The 15,116-nt window shown below is 39.1% G+C and overlaps 2 protein-coding genes across 7 annotated transcripts in view; one reads left to right on the plus strand and one right to left on the minus strand.

Moving 5' to 3' along the window:
* Positions 1-5,074, minus strand: part of OSBPL11 (oxysterol binding protein like 11) — a 60,843-nt gene extending 55,769 nt beyond the window's left edge. Inside the window, exons 1-2 of one of the 6 annotated variants that reach the window (XM_039323802.1) lie at positions 4,026-5,074; positions 2,436-2,498 (exon numbers count right to left, since the gene is read on the minus strand). In XM_039323802.1, the coding sequence (XP_039179736.1) occupies positions 2,436-2,498; positions 4,026-4,207 (245 nt within the window). In that variant the 5' untranslated portion in view covers positions 4,208-5,074. Of the gene's footprint in view, positions 1-2,435; positions 2,499-3,744; positions 3,777-4,025 lie in introns of those variants that run through there. The other 5 variants (XM_039323801.1, XM_039323803.1, XM_039323807.1 and 2 more) reach the window with 5 other exon arrangements.
* The window catches only part of LOC120299218 (glycerol-3-phosphate dehydrogenase 1-like protein), a 67,419-nt gene that overhangs the window by 11,367 nt on the left and 40,936 nt on the right, over positions 1-15,116 (plus strand). The window lies entirely within an intron of this gene.

Raw genomic sequence — 15,116 nt, forward strand, 5'->3', positions numbered from 1 at the left:
ATTAAAGTTAGAGTAAGCTTCTTTTTCATCACTCTCCAATTCAACAAGCCATGCAATTTCAGGTAGATGCAGAGCTGTTTCTTATCAAAAGGAGATTAAATTTCAGATTCAAGTTAATATAACTGTATTATTGTCCCCTACAGTTCTCTTTGCAGTATGCATGTTCAAATGCCTGAAGGTGACAGAACAGTTATTGTAACTACACTATTGTAATTTCCATTTGCATTCAAGTTAGAGGGAAAAAAATCAAAATATCAATTTTTGCACTTTCCCCCCTCTAGCTTTTTCACATGGGATATTTGCTTAAAATGTAAATCAAAGCCAAGTGTGAAGTACTATTTTGGGAACTGTGTTGGGTGTCAGACTTCATGGTTTTAGATTTTCTAATCTCATGTCTAGAGCATTCAAGTATAACAACAGGTTTTTTTTCCCTTTACTGGCACCTATTGCTGATAAATTTGACAGGCTGCTTAAACTGACTTTCAATTACCAGACAAGTTAAACATGAATCATCTTGTATTTTTACAAAAGGACTCAGAACTGCAAACAACATTACACTTTTGACTTGAGGCATATTGTGATAAATAATATTGTACAATCAACTATTTCTTTATAGTTTTCATTTATTATATGTAAAAATTTATGTGTCCTTTCAGCAATGTACTGTATTTATTCTGTTTTACATTTCTCTAGATACATTTTGTACACTAATTGATTCACTATTCCAAGATGTATTTTTTTTTAAAAAAAGCATGGGATCTTTTATTTCTATAAAAAACAGTGCACATCATTCCAATTCTGCTCTCATTCTGCTATCAGAAATTCAATGAAGTAGCTTAAGATAAAGAAATAATTATTGGCTCATAGTAAATCTTCTGAGATTTAAGGCTCAGTGGAAAATTAACTATTTCCCCATAGCCATTGTTAACTAGACAGAAGAGATCCATCTCTTTTCTCCATGGGGGAAGTCTACCATAGACAAGTGATATATCTGTCAATGTGTCTATGGTTAACTGTGGAGGGGCCTAATTTCCTTTGCAGAATGAAGATTTTCTTTCTGAAATTAGTCCATTTTCATTTTTATTTTCAATTAATTCAAACCATGAATTACTGCAGTTTATTTGTATTATTTTAATTGATGCTGACTGAATTGATTGGTTTAATTTTGACTGTATCTGTTAATCTATGGATACTGGTAATTACTTCTATTATGTTGCAAACCATTTTAGGCAGAAATGAGTTACTAAATATCAAGAGGAACTTGACAGCAATTAATCAATCAACATGCTGTAGAAAGGCCAAATTAGAATATAACCAATATTCCAGCATTTTTTCAACATCTCCTATGAATACTCTCTCACCACTATTTTAAACCACAAATCTAACCAAAAAACCCCAGAGGGAATATTGTATTTTCTGAAAATGTAGATTTCTAAGACAAAGCACATGTGGATATGACTGTAATCTTAATTATAACATTACAATTTAGAAATTAATTTAATAGATATTTTGAAATTACAACTAACTTGCATACAGCATTGATTCAAAAGCCAGGCAAATCTAGCAGCTAATTAAAGTTTAGATTGCTAAATCATTTTAATGTTATTTAACTTCTGATAAAATTATAATTCAACTGGAATAGATTGGTTCATATAGATGTCCATAAATGTTAAATGATCAATTTTTCAATTACATCCTCTACAGTCACCTCTTTTGTCTAAAATGCACTCTATACTAAATTAAGAAAGCTAACCTTGTTGACAATTTAAAATGCTTTAAAAACATATTTTAACAGCCTTTTAATTGTTGATAGCTTTATTTTCTTATTGTAATTGCTATTTTATTCTATAAATTTTTATGCATTTTAAAATATCTGCATTGTTTCATTATAAAACTTGAGACACGTATTATGTACAGCTATATTAGTCAATAGTAGAAAAATTAGAAATAAATGAAAAAGCACACATTAACATGAGTTCCTTTCTTCTCTTTAAGGAAAAGGGCATATATTTATATTTAGAAGGAAAGAAAATGTTTAACACAAATGTGAAATTTTTAGGACAAGTGCTAATTAACCAGTAGCTGAAAATATTTTATAAGCAGAATTTTTAGTGTGTTTATATTTTAAATGCCCATTCTATAGTATTACGTAATTAAAATACAAATGCTTGTTTAAATCATTTTGGCTTAAATTTAATAAAAATAGCTAAATTTTAAACTGGGTAAAATTTGAGAAATAATAAATCGTACCCAAAACAGCTGTGAGATTACAGAATATTGAAGAATATCCACAATTGTGGATGCAACAAGTAAAACTTTATATTGGCATATCTATAGCAATCAAAATAGAAAAAATGTATATCATACTCTTATTCATTTTGTACAATACAAGGAACCAAATAATATCCCTGCCTATTTTTCTCCACAACAACCACCTTATGAGTTGTGTTGGGTCCAGAGAGAGTGAGTAGACCAGGTCATCCAGCTGGCTTTCATTCCTAAGGGAGAACAAAAACTCATTCTCTGTTTTTAATCCATTATACAAAAATATATTTGCATTTTACTGGATTAAATGAAATATAAACAATCCAGATTGAAAATGAGCTTTGGCTGAAAACAGGCATACTGACCTACTTCAAAAATTCCAGTGCCAGATTTGGTGACTCACAAACATACACTTAAGAAGTAATTCCAGTTCTAGCATACCTCACTGATCGGCTGTCCCAAATAATGACCATAAAAAATTAACTTGGTTCTGGTTCATACAATGTGTAAATTTAGCAATCATTCTATTATCTAAAGAAAATTGTGACTTGGCACAAAAGTATACCTACAGCTTATTGGTTATTTCATTGTGTTTATATTTCCTATATTCATTAACACACCTAAATACATAACATAAATGACTCTTACAATGGAAATACAAAAGACTATCCCATATTGGCATTTGCTACATATGCAGTAACTAAATACCTGCACATATAATAATTAAATACGATACAAATATATTAAACATATGACGTGTATCGTATTTCAGGCTATTTATACAAATATTCTCTCTGAATAGTGACATTTCTGCAAAAACACACTATACACAACAGCAAGAAGCATTAATTGATTATAATATTCGTTTTTCTTCCTGTATATAGTGGTTCTGACATTTTAAAATCAAACTCACATTCTGAAAAATGGGAAGCACATCAAAGCCCTCTGACCTACTGCTCTTTCTCAAGTGGTTCTCACTTATCTGTTTACCATTTATGACTAGCTTTAATTATCTCCTTTTTGAAACATATAGACATATTAGATAACGTTGAAAGATAAGCAAGCCCATTTAGTGGTGGTGGTTAAAGCATCAGGTTAGAAACTGGGAGATGGTGAGTTATAGTCCAGCCTTAGGCACAAAGTCAGCTGAGTGACCGTCAACCAGTCACTTTCTCTCAGCCCTAGGAATGAGGCAACGGCAAACTTCTGAAAAAGTTTGCCAAGAAAATTACAAAGACTTGACCAGGTGGTCTCTGAAAATTGGGCACAACTGAAATGGGGGGTGGGGGACTGAAGGGTTCAGCTTCCCTGTTGGAGGTTCAGAGACAATTTTTTGAAAATACAATTCCCGACCTGGAAAAGCACAAAGTAATGCATTTAACAGAATAACAGAGTTGGAAGGGACCTTGGAGGTCTTCTAGTTCAACCACCTGCTCAAGCTGAAGACAGTATACTATTTCAGACAAATGGCTCTCCAACCTCTTTTTAAAAGCCTCTAGGGATGGAGCACCCACAACTTCTGAAGGCAAGCCGTTCCACCGGTCTATTGTTCTCACTGCCAGGAGCATGACCTATAAATTAGAATGCACGTAGGATTTTGAAGGGAGAGGGACAAAGCATTGCCACCATTTCTTCGATCCTTTCTGAAAGTGCATGTTCACCATCTCACTCCCGATTACAAAAGCAAGTCCCAGCCAGTCAACTTTGGATTCCTAGCTGTTGTTTCCCCCCCTCCCCCCGGCTCCAGTTATAGTACCTACCTGTATTGCCACACTTTGCTACTGCTTCCTCCTCGGCTGCTGTTAAGCCCACCGCTGCTGCTGCTGCTGCTAGACTTGCTGGAGCAGTTTTGGGCTGGGAGCAAGATCTCAAGCTTGCCTTCGCTCTCCGACACTTTCATCGCGGTAACCGTAGCTGCCGGCATGGGCTCCCCACTTTGCATGGCCGGAGAAACGAAACCACCCCCGCCCACCGGGGTGGGAGGTGGCAAGTCAGGGCTGCACGAGTGCCACAGCCGGGCAGGCCAAAAGGCAACACAAATGTCATCAACCCCCTTTCACAAAGGGACAATCCTCAGCAGTAGCCTGGAAGGAAACTTTTCCTCAAGGGCAAGTCGGAGCCGAGACGCCAGAGAGCGCCGGGCAGAAGACAAAAACGTGTTTTTTTCTCAATGGCGGGAGGGGAGAGTTCGCTCACAGCGACGCCGGCGAGGAAGGCGGCCGGAGGCGGAGGCGTAGCCAGGCTCGCCCGAGCTCTCCGGGACGTGTAAACAAGTGCTTGGGGAGGCGAAGGGCTTCGCGCCGGTCTCCTCGGGAGGAAGTCGGGGCGGCGGCTCTTCTTCGACCCTGCCCAGAGAAGGATGCTCCGGCGCAAGGAGACCGAGAGGGGGGAGGCTCAAGGCGGCTTTCCCGTCCTTCTCCACCCTACTAACCCAGAGGCGGCCGGGAGCTGCTCTCGCTCTCAGACACCAGCTCCGCCTTCTTCTTCCCTCCACAGCCCAGCCCCTCAGCACGGCAAGGAAGCCAGTTCTTCACGCCCACCCGAGAAATCCACCCAGGAGGGAGAGCGCGCCCGGCTCGGCCAAGCTGCCTCTCCCCGACCCAGCAGCAGAAGCAGCTGCACAGCAAGCACCAGATCGCCACCCCTTCCGGGTTAGCCTTATCCCCACCCCACTGCCTCGTCCGCTTGAGAAAAGGAAGTGGTGCCGACGCCGCCATGTTTGTTAAGGGCAGAGTCAGCGATTGCTCCGGACGAAAGAAGCAAGCGCGAGCAAGAAAATAGGCACCCCGTTTTCTCTCTCTCTGTGTGTGATTAGTTAATTAAATGTAGGTACGTGTTGTGGGGGGGGTGGAGGGAGGCTTAACGTTCAGGAAAGAAACTAGGGTTTGGAGGCAGAGGCTGTGAATGCAGCTCCCGGGCTGAGGTCACCCTTCAGTTGGTTGCAGTTCCCTTCTCTGCACGTGATGGCTTTCTGGCTGGAACGTGGTGGGGAAGGAAGAAAAAGGTCTCGGGCGGAGTTCCAGACCTCGCGACGGGGTGGATCCTTTATTGTGCAACCCTTTTTCGTGAACCGAGCTCGGTTTTTTCCACTAGTGTCCAATTTTAGCTTCGCTTTCCAGAAAAATAGTTTTCAATAATATGCTTTTATTTTTTAAAAAAAATCGTGTTTTTTTGTGATTTTTAGCAATGTTTAAGATATATATATATACATACATACATACACACACACACATACTACACAACGGTACTACAATTATACATTACAGACTGCAGCTCAGAAAAGATGCAATTGGGTAAACGGGGTTTTTTTGCGCCAAATACTATAGAACGCTGTTTTTTAAAAAAAAAAACCTGAGAAATAGTTTCTAATAAATTAATATTTTTAGTTAAAGGCAAAGAAACAGATCGTGGTGGTGGTCATTTTACAAACGCTATCTTCAGTGGTGCAGGTCCTAAAGTAGCCCACAGAGTACATAGAATATCATGCTCTCTACATCCTCCCAATTCTACCTTTTTTAAAGCGTTCCCTACATTTCCCCTTCTCTTAAAACCGTCAGGTGGAAACATACTTTCTGCCTGTACCCGTTTGGAAAGATTGCGAACCAAATGCAGGGAGTTTGAAGTGGGTGAATGTGAGGCTCCCCACAGTTTCAGGTGCCTCATGGGCCTGTTGCTAATGAAAACACCCTGTTGGTGCTTGCTACAATAGTGGAAATTTCTGTATGCAGGCAATAGAAGTATCAATAGGAGATGTGCTACATTGCTATCAGTTGTTTTCCCCCACAGCCCCCTTCCTGAACTGGTCCCATATCAACCTTCACTGAAAGAAGTTAAGTTTATCCTCCGGAATACATTTCAGACATTGCATTAAAATGTGATAATTAAGGTTCCTTGCAATGTATAAACTCAGCCAGTACTTATCAGCCAAGCTAATTTTCTTATGTTCCCTGTTCGGTTTAAAATTTAGACAGACATTCACCACAACACTACTTTTGATCTCGGTTGTAGCTGCTTCCAAGTGGAATTCTTCCTGTTTATAATACTTGGCCAAATTCTGGAACTATTTCCTCATTATCTTTTTATGCTGCTTTTTCTATTTAGAGTGCTTTAAATGTTGCCTTATTTATTTTGTTGGCTTATAGTGTGTTTCATTTGTTAATGCACATTTATGCCAAACAAAATAAATGAATAATACATTTACTTGCAAGCACATATTTTAAAGAAAGAAAATATTGTTTTTATATGCCTTCATGGTCTATTTTTTTACATTGCTTCAATAATTCAGATATCACTATATCAGACTACAGTAGTGCTAAATTATGTCAGCCGTAATTGGCCTCTTCTGAATAAAAATTATTATAGGAGTAGGTACAGGAGTATAGCTCCTATAGGAGCTACCGGAGTAGCTATAGCAGGGAATTGCATTAAGAGTTTGATGATCTACTCCAGGGGTGTCAAACTCACAATGTCACGTGATGTGTCGCGATGTATCGTGACATTTTTCCATTGCTGGCAATGGGGTGGGCACAGTTTCGCCATGACGCATCCAGCCTGCAGGCCAGCAATTTGACACCCCTGATCTAATCTACTATGAAAGCTTACTATATAATTATGGTAATAGACATACTAAAAATACTAGCATATTTAATAACAAGGGAACTACTAGGATGCAGATTCATATTAAGAGCTTTCCTAGGGCGAACCAAGGAAAAATAAGGTATTTTATAACAAGACAAATCTGTCTGATCTGTCATAAGGACTTATTACTATTTCTGTTGAGCCTGTTTTATATCTAAGCCAAGTAAATATTATCAAATTCGTATCTCATGCAATTAAATCTATTTCATTCTGCCAGTAAGTTTTAGCTATTTAGTTCAAGACTTTCAACTGTCAATGACTTGGACCACCACAATTGGAGAAATATTCAGTAATTACGCACATGTTCACCCAGTTACTAGCTAACACTAAACAGAAATTAAAACTGAGGTCACTTGTTGATTCCAAATTCATATCTTGCTCATTTATGTGATTGTTGTTAATTGCGAAGTCGTGTCCGACCAATCGCGACCCCATGGACAACGTTCCTCCAGGTCTTCCTGTCCTCTACCATCTTCTGGAGTCCATTTAAATTCACACCTATTGCTTCAGTGACTCCATCCAGCCATCTCATTCTCTGTCGTCCCCTTCTTCTATTGCCCTCAATCTTTCCCAGCATTAGGCTCTTCTCCAGTGAATCCTTCCTTCTCATTAGGTGGCCAAAGTACTTGAGTTTCAACTTCAGGATCTGGCCTTCTAAAGAGCAGTCGGGGTTGATCTCTTCTAGGACTGACCGGTTTGAACGCCTTGCAGTCCAAGGGACTCGCAGGAGTCTTCTCCAGCACCATAGTTCAAAGGCCTCAATTCTTTTGCGCTCAGCCTTTCTTATGGTCCAACTTTCACAGCCATACATTGCAACTGGGAAAACCATGGCCTGGACTATACGCACTTTTGTTGGCAGGGTGATGTCTCTGCTTTTTAGTATGCTGTCTAGATTTGCCATAGCTTTCCTCCCCAGGAGCAAGCGTCTTTTAATTTCTTGGCTGCAGTCCCCATCTGAGGTGATCTTGAGCCCAGAAAAATAAAATCTGTCACTACCTCCATTTCTTCCCCATCTATTTGCCAGGAATTGAGAGGGCCGGATGCCATGATTTTGGTTTTCTTAATGTTGAGTTTCAAGCCAACTTTTGCACTCTCCTTCTTCACCCGCATCAAGAGGCTCTTTAGTTCCTCTTCACTTTCTGCCATTAGAGTGGTATCATCTGCATATCTTAGGTTGTTGATATTTCTCCCGGCAATCTTAATTCCAACTTTTGATTCATCTAGCCCTGCCTTTCTCATGATGTGCTCTGCATATAAGTTAAATAGGCAGGGCGACAGTATACAGCCTTGCCGGACTCCTTTTCCAATTTTGAACCAATCAGTGGTTCCGTGTTCGGTTCTCACTGTTGCTTCTTGACCCGCATATAGGTTTCTCAAGAGACAAATGAGATGGTCTGGTACTCCCATCTCTTTAAGGACTTGCCACAATTTGTTGTGATCCACACAATCAAAGGCTTTTGCATAGTCAATGAAGCAGAAGTAGATGTTTTTCTGGAACTCCCTAGCTTTCTCCATGATCCAGCGTATGTTGGCAATTTGATCTCTAGTTCCTCTGCCTCTTCGAAATCCTGCCTGTACTTCTGGTAGTTCTCGATCCACATACTGCTGGAGTCTAGCTTGTAGGATTTTAAGCATAACTTTACTAGCATGTGAAATGAGTGCAATGGTGCGATAGTTTGAACATTCTTTGGCATTGCCTTTCTTTGGAATTGGAATGTAAACTGACCTTTTCCAATCCTGTGGCCACTGTTGAGTTTTCCAAATTTGCTGGCAAATTGAGTGTAGCACTTTTACTGCATCGTCTTTTAAGATTTTGAATAGCTCAGCTGGAATACTGTCACCTCCACTAGCTTTGTTGTTGCTCAGATTTTCTAAGGCCCATTTCACTTCACATTCTAGGATGTCTGGTTCGAGGTCAATGACCATCTCATTGTGGTTATCTGGGATGTTAAGCTCATTCTTGTATAGTTCTTCTGTGTAGTTTTGCCATCTCTTCTTAATCTCTTCTGCCTCTGTTAGGTCTCTGCCATTTTGGTCCTTTATCATGCCCATCTTTGCATGAAACGTTCCCTTCATATCTCCAATTTTCTTGAAGAGATCTCTGGTCCTCCCTATTCTGTTGTTTTCTTCTATTTCTTTGCACTGTTCATTTAAGAAGGCATTCTTATCTCTTCTAGCTACTCTCTGGAATTCTGCATTCAATTGGGTGTATCTTTCTCTTTCTCCTTTGCCTTTCGCTTCCCTTCTTTCCTCAGCTATTTGCAAAGCTTCCTCAGACAGCCATTTTGCTTTCTTGCATTTCTTTTTCTTTGGGATGGTTTTAGTTGCTACCTCTTGTACAATGTTGCGAACTTCCATCCATAGTTCTTCAGGCACTCTGTCTATCAGATCCAGTTCCTTAAATCTATTTGTCACTTCTACTGTATATTCATCAGGAATATGATTTAGTTCATACCTGAGTGGCCTAGTGCTTTTCCCTACTTTTTTCAATTTAAGCCTAAATTTTGCAACGAGAAGCTCATGATCTGAGCCACAGTCAGCTCCTGGTCTTGTTTTTACTGACTGTATAGAGCTTCTCCATCTTTGGCTGCAGAGCACATAGTCAATCTGATTTCTATGTTGACCGTCTGGTGATGTCCATGTGTAGAGCCGTCTCTTGGGTTGTTGGAAAAGAGTGTTTGTTATGACCATCGTATTCTCTTGACAAAATTCTATTAGCCTGTGCCCTGCTTCATTTTGTACTCCAAGGCCAAACTTGCCTGTTATTCCGGTTATCTTTTGGCTTCCTACCTTAGCATTCCAATCCCCCATGATGATAAGGACATCATTTTTTGGTGTTAATTCTATAAGGTGCTGTAGGGCTTCATAGAACCGGTCAATTTCATCCTCTTCAGCACCAGTGGTTGGGGCATAGATTTGGACTACTGTGATATTGAATGGTTTGCCTTGGATTCGAATAGAGATCATTCTGTCATTTTGAGGATTGTATCCCAGTATTGCTTTTCCTATTCTTTTATTGACTATGAAGGCTACTCCATTTCTTCTGAGGGATTCTTGCCCACAGTAGTATACCTGATGGTCATCTGAGTTAAATTCACCCATTCCTGTCCATTTTAGTTCGCTGATTCCTAAGATGTCGATGTTCAGTCTTGTCATCTCTTTTTTGACTACGTCTAGCTTGCCTTGATTCATGGATCTTACATTCCAGGTTCCTATGGAGAAAAAATCTTTACAGCATCGGACTTTCCTTTCACCACCAGATATATCCACAGCTGAGCGTCCTTTCGGCTTTGGCCCAGTCGCTTCATTCTTTCTGGCGCTACTAGTACTAGCCCTCTGCTCTTCCCCAGTAGCATATTGGACACCTTCCGACCTGAGGGGCTCATCTTCCAGCGTCATATCTTTTTGCCTTTTAGTACTGTCCATGGGGTTTTCATGGCAAAGATACTGGAGTGGTTTGCCATTTCCTTCTCCAGTGGATCACATTTTGTCAGAACTCTCTGCTATAACCTGTCCGTCTTGGGTGGCCCTGCACGGCATAGCTTATAGCTTCATTGAGTTACGCAAGCCCCTTCGCCATGACAAGGCAGTAATCCATAAAGGGGATTTATGTGATTAGTAAACATAAATGGTATAAAACAAGTAAACAAGATATGATAGCAGTATTCCAATATCTCAGGGGTTGCCATAAAGAAGAGGGAATTAAGCTATTTTCCAAAGCACCTGAAGGCAGGACAAGAAGCAACGGGTGGAAACTTAATCAAGGAGAGAAGCAACCTAGAACTAAGGAGAAACTTCCTGACAGTGAGAACAATTAATCAGTGGAATAGCTTGCCTCCAGAAGCAGTAAATGCTCCAACACTGGAAATTTTTAAGAAGAGACTGGACAGCCACTTGTCCGAAATGGTGTAGGGTTTCCTGCCCGAGCAGGGGGTTGGACTAGATGACCTCCAAGGTCCCTTCCAACTTTACTACTACTGCTATTATTATTATTATTAAGAAAAAGATCTGAGATAGTTTTCTTCAACTCATGGCAAGGTTGTATTTCTAATTAATAGCTAAAATTTTAAGGTCAACTATAAATTAGGTGAAGTACTGATTTAATGAACCTTATTCCTAGTTAGACAGCCAGTTTAGTATAATGATTAAGACACCAGGCTTGGAGATTTGGGTTCTCCTGCTACCTTAGGCATGAAGCCATTTGTCAGCTCTAGGAAGATGACAATGGCAAACTATGAAATATTGTCAAGGCAGTTGACAGCAATCAATACAAATTCAAAAGAATAATAATATAATTAAAAAATCCCAGGTTACTATTGTGATGTTCACACAGTATCCTAAGTCAAGCATATACAACGCTTTGGGGGGAGGGCATTTGTTTTGTTTTGCTGATAGAGTTGCATTTTTAAAAATTATTTTGGCCTCTATAGGCCAATGAATATGGTCTATTCTGCTCCAATGCTCTCTAAGTGGACAAAATTTTGAGTCTTTAGAGAGTTTACAGTAGGCTTTTGTAAGTATCAAGAAACAAAATACATCATAAAGGATGAAGTTACCTAATTCTGTTTTTTTTCTCGAAAAGTACTATTATCTGAGCTTGAATATTCTGCCCATAAATTCAAAATCTAGTGAAATTTCTGGGAAATTTAAAAAATTGGCTAGAACAATCTCTAGTCTCTGCTAGTAGTCTCTAACAGTCTCAGCAGCAGCACTGTGAGAGGTGACACTTCCATATGGTATTACTGGGAGAGATAGCTTATCACTACTACCTCTTGATGAAAATAAGCAAGCATAGCCAGGAAGCCTCTATATATCAACGTGCTTTTGGCCACAAAGCGGCAGAAAGCATGGTCCAAAGTTTCGAGGTTGCTAGGGCCAAAATGTCTTGGGTAGGAGCAGTGACCTCACCTGTTATTGTATAATCACACATAGGACATGATTCATGTACCTTAGGTCATTTGCATCATGACATGCCTGATGTAATTTCCATGATTTAATGAAGTAATTATGTCAAGAAAGAGATTTAGCTGATCTTGATATAGGGGAAGAATGGGCACCTGATAATGGGTACCCATTCTAGAATAGCTTCTAAAAAAGATCATCTCCTTTTAAGGGAAGAATAAAGCATAACAACAAAACTCAAAATAACCCTGGCTTGATTTTATTTAGTATAAGATGGAATAGGTAGAAACTTAGACAGCTTTTTGGGATTTTAATATTTTACTTTATTATAATGCCCTTGGAGCAAAGGAAGCTCTGCAAGTCACATATTAAGATTCATAAGCATGCAGCTTTGAGGCCTAAGGAAGCCTCAAATGTTATTACACTTATTTGAGGGGTTTAGGAATACTCCGACTCACCATGCATTGAGGAGCTACAGATAACAAATTTACAGTGCAGATACTTTTCTTTTATGAACTGGAAATTTACATTAGGATTGATCCAGATTAGGAAATAAAACTGAGAGTAAGATATCTTCTTTCCCTGTACATCTGCTGTAATAAAGATGGAAGATTCAAGATTTATTTAATAGTTAGGAAAATAAGTCTGAGACAATTAGGAGATTTTCTAACATGAGGCATGACACTTCTGAGAAACGAGTGAAAAGGGCATTTGCAAATAAAAATAGCTATTTGGCCACCAACCTCAGATATAATGGGAGAACATTGCAAACTCAATGGCAAAAATACTTTTGCATAGGAATTTCCTAAAACTATTAGCATATGAAAGTGCCTCTCTCATATTGAGAATGATATTTGCATGCATTTATACATATCTGATTGTAGTCAGATTACCCACTACAATGTGCGTTGTATTGCAGACTACAAGTAGTACAATATGTAGACCACACTGCACTGGGCACACTGATTTCTGCACATTCAACAAGATTTGAAGACATGACTCATGTTTTCATTTTTGGCTTTGTCATCTTTTGATTTGCAGTTGGATTCTTTTCTTTCCAATAACTATGAAATATGTGTAAAGCAATTTATGCTGTGGAAAGTCCTATTTGTAGAACGCACGTTTGATAGATAATAAAAAAGTCATAGGTTTGGATAAAAATGCTGGAAACACAGATAGACCCTCCTATTGCACCAGACTAGAGACTGGGAAACTAGTTCTACCTAAGACATAAAGCCACTGGTGGGATTCAGCCAGTTCGTACCAGTTCAGCAGAACCAGTAGCTAGTTTTTTGTTGCCCAGGCCCAGAATGGACTTCTGGAAGCAGCATTCACACAGAGAACCAGTTGTTCACATATTTGAATCCCACCACTGCATGAAGCCAACTTGGTAATTTTGCACCAGTTATTCTCTTTCAGCCCTGGGAAGCAGGCAAGAGCAAACCAATTCTGAAAATCCTTTTCAAGAATTGCAGAGAGTTATCCAGGTAGCTGCCATGAATCAACAATGATATACACACACATACACATAAATGGCTGATAGGGCCAGGGTAGCAGTTTGTTAAACACACAGAGCAGCTAACAACATTGAAAGGATCCTATCTCTGCTATTTTAATAGCAATAGCGCTTAGACTTATATACCACTTCATAGTGCTTTACAGCCCTTTCTAAGCAGCTTATAGAGTCAGCATATTGCCCCCAACAATCTGGGTCCTCATTTTACCGACCTCAGAAGGGTGGAAGGATGGGTCAACCTTGAGCCGGTGAAACGTGAACTGCCAAACTGCTGGCAGTCGGCAGTCAACAGAATTAGCCTGTAATATTGCATTCTAACCACTGTGCCACCACAGTTTTAAGTTTATTGTAGAATGCAAAATAAATCTCATTATTCTTTGTAAGGTCCAAAATAGTACACAATAGAAGTAAATCTCATTATTCTTTGTAAGGTCCAAAATCACATATTTTCTTTATAATACACAATAATAAAGCATTTTTTGTTTCCAGAATACTCAGCAGGGTAATAAAATACCTACCACAGTCGATGTTAATTTTTTTTCAAGGCAATAAAACACTAACCTCTATATTGTTTTTAATGGGATATATAGTATTAATGTTAATTTTCCCTTACCTTTAGCTTTTCCCTTATCTTTAATGTATCAGTTAACAATCTATAGATTACATAAGTTTCCTTAAGATGGCATATTTCTTCATGTCTGGAGTGAAATTCGTTAAAGGAAGTTGCTCCAGCATTCATCTTATTTTAATATTTCGTCACAATGAGTGTTGATAATAGATTTTCATAAAGATAGCAGTGAAGAGAAAGGTAGTAGGATCTTCAAAGCCATTGCATTTAACAGCTCATATTGTCTATGAATGTTCTCCAAAGTTTTAGTGATAATGTTTTCCATTATCTCAATGTGGGATTTAAGAAGCACTCTGCCATCATCACTTTTTCATTTATGAGTAAATAGGCCATTTCTTTGCCTACTGAAACTGAATGAAGATGAACTCTACCAGAACATTTATGTTGGATTTTAGAATTAGGATATGGAACATCTTCAAGTTATTTAGGGAATGCTGGCATTCAACAGAACAGAGTTCAAGAAACAACAATTGGCTGAGTTCAGACATCATTGGTAGCATTCCCCCCAGAAGCTGAAATAACTAAGTCTGGTTTCAGATTTTAATCTAATTATAAAATATGGTTATTCTAGATTCCAGTCATCTATTGAATCCCAGTTAAGTCAGAGTGGAAGTTAGGAGGCTGTCTAGGATGATGCTAAGATGGCAGGACCTATGTCCTCATTAACCAAACTCAGTGACTAAGTGTGTTTATGAGAACACAGTCTTCAGTTTAGCATAATATGCAAATCCCGTTAAATGAGTTTTGCCCCATTTTATGACCTTTCTTACCACAGTTGTTAACTGAGTCACTGCAGTTGATAAGTTAGTAACCTGGTTGTTAAATGAATTTAGCTTTTCCATTGACTTTGCTGGTCAGAAGATCAGGAAATGTGATCACATGACTCTGGGACACTGCAACCCTTATAAATATGAGTCAATCACCAAGCGTCTGAATTTCGATCACATGACCATGAGGATGTTGCAATGGTTGTAAATGTGAAAAACGGTCATATTGTAAGTCACATTTTTCAATGCTGCTGTAACTTTGAACGGTCACTAAATGAACTGTTGTAAGTCAAGGAGTACCTGTATTAATGTTATTTAATTTCTTACACTCAAGATTAAACCTGGGCATTTTACAGCTCCCAGGCCACCTCCAGCCCTTCGGCTGTCCCTGTCCAGCCCG

This window comes from Crotalus tigris, unplaced genomic scaffold, assembly GCF_016545835.1.
Source record: "Crotalus tigris isolate CLP2741 ecotype Arizona unplaced genomic scaffold, ASM1654583v1 scf7180000024282.1769268, whole genome shotgun sequence".
NCBI lineage: Eukaryota > Metazoa > Chordata > Lepidosauria > Squamata > Viperidae > Crotalus > Crotalus tigris.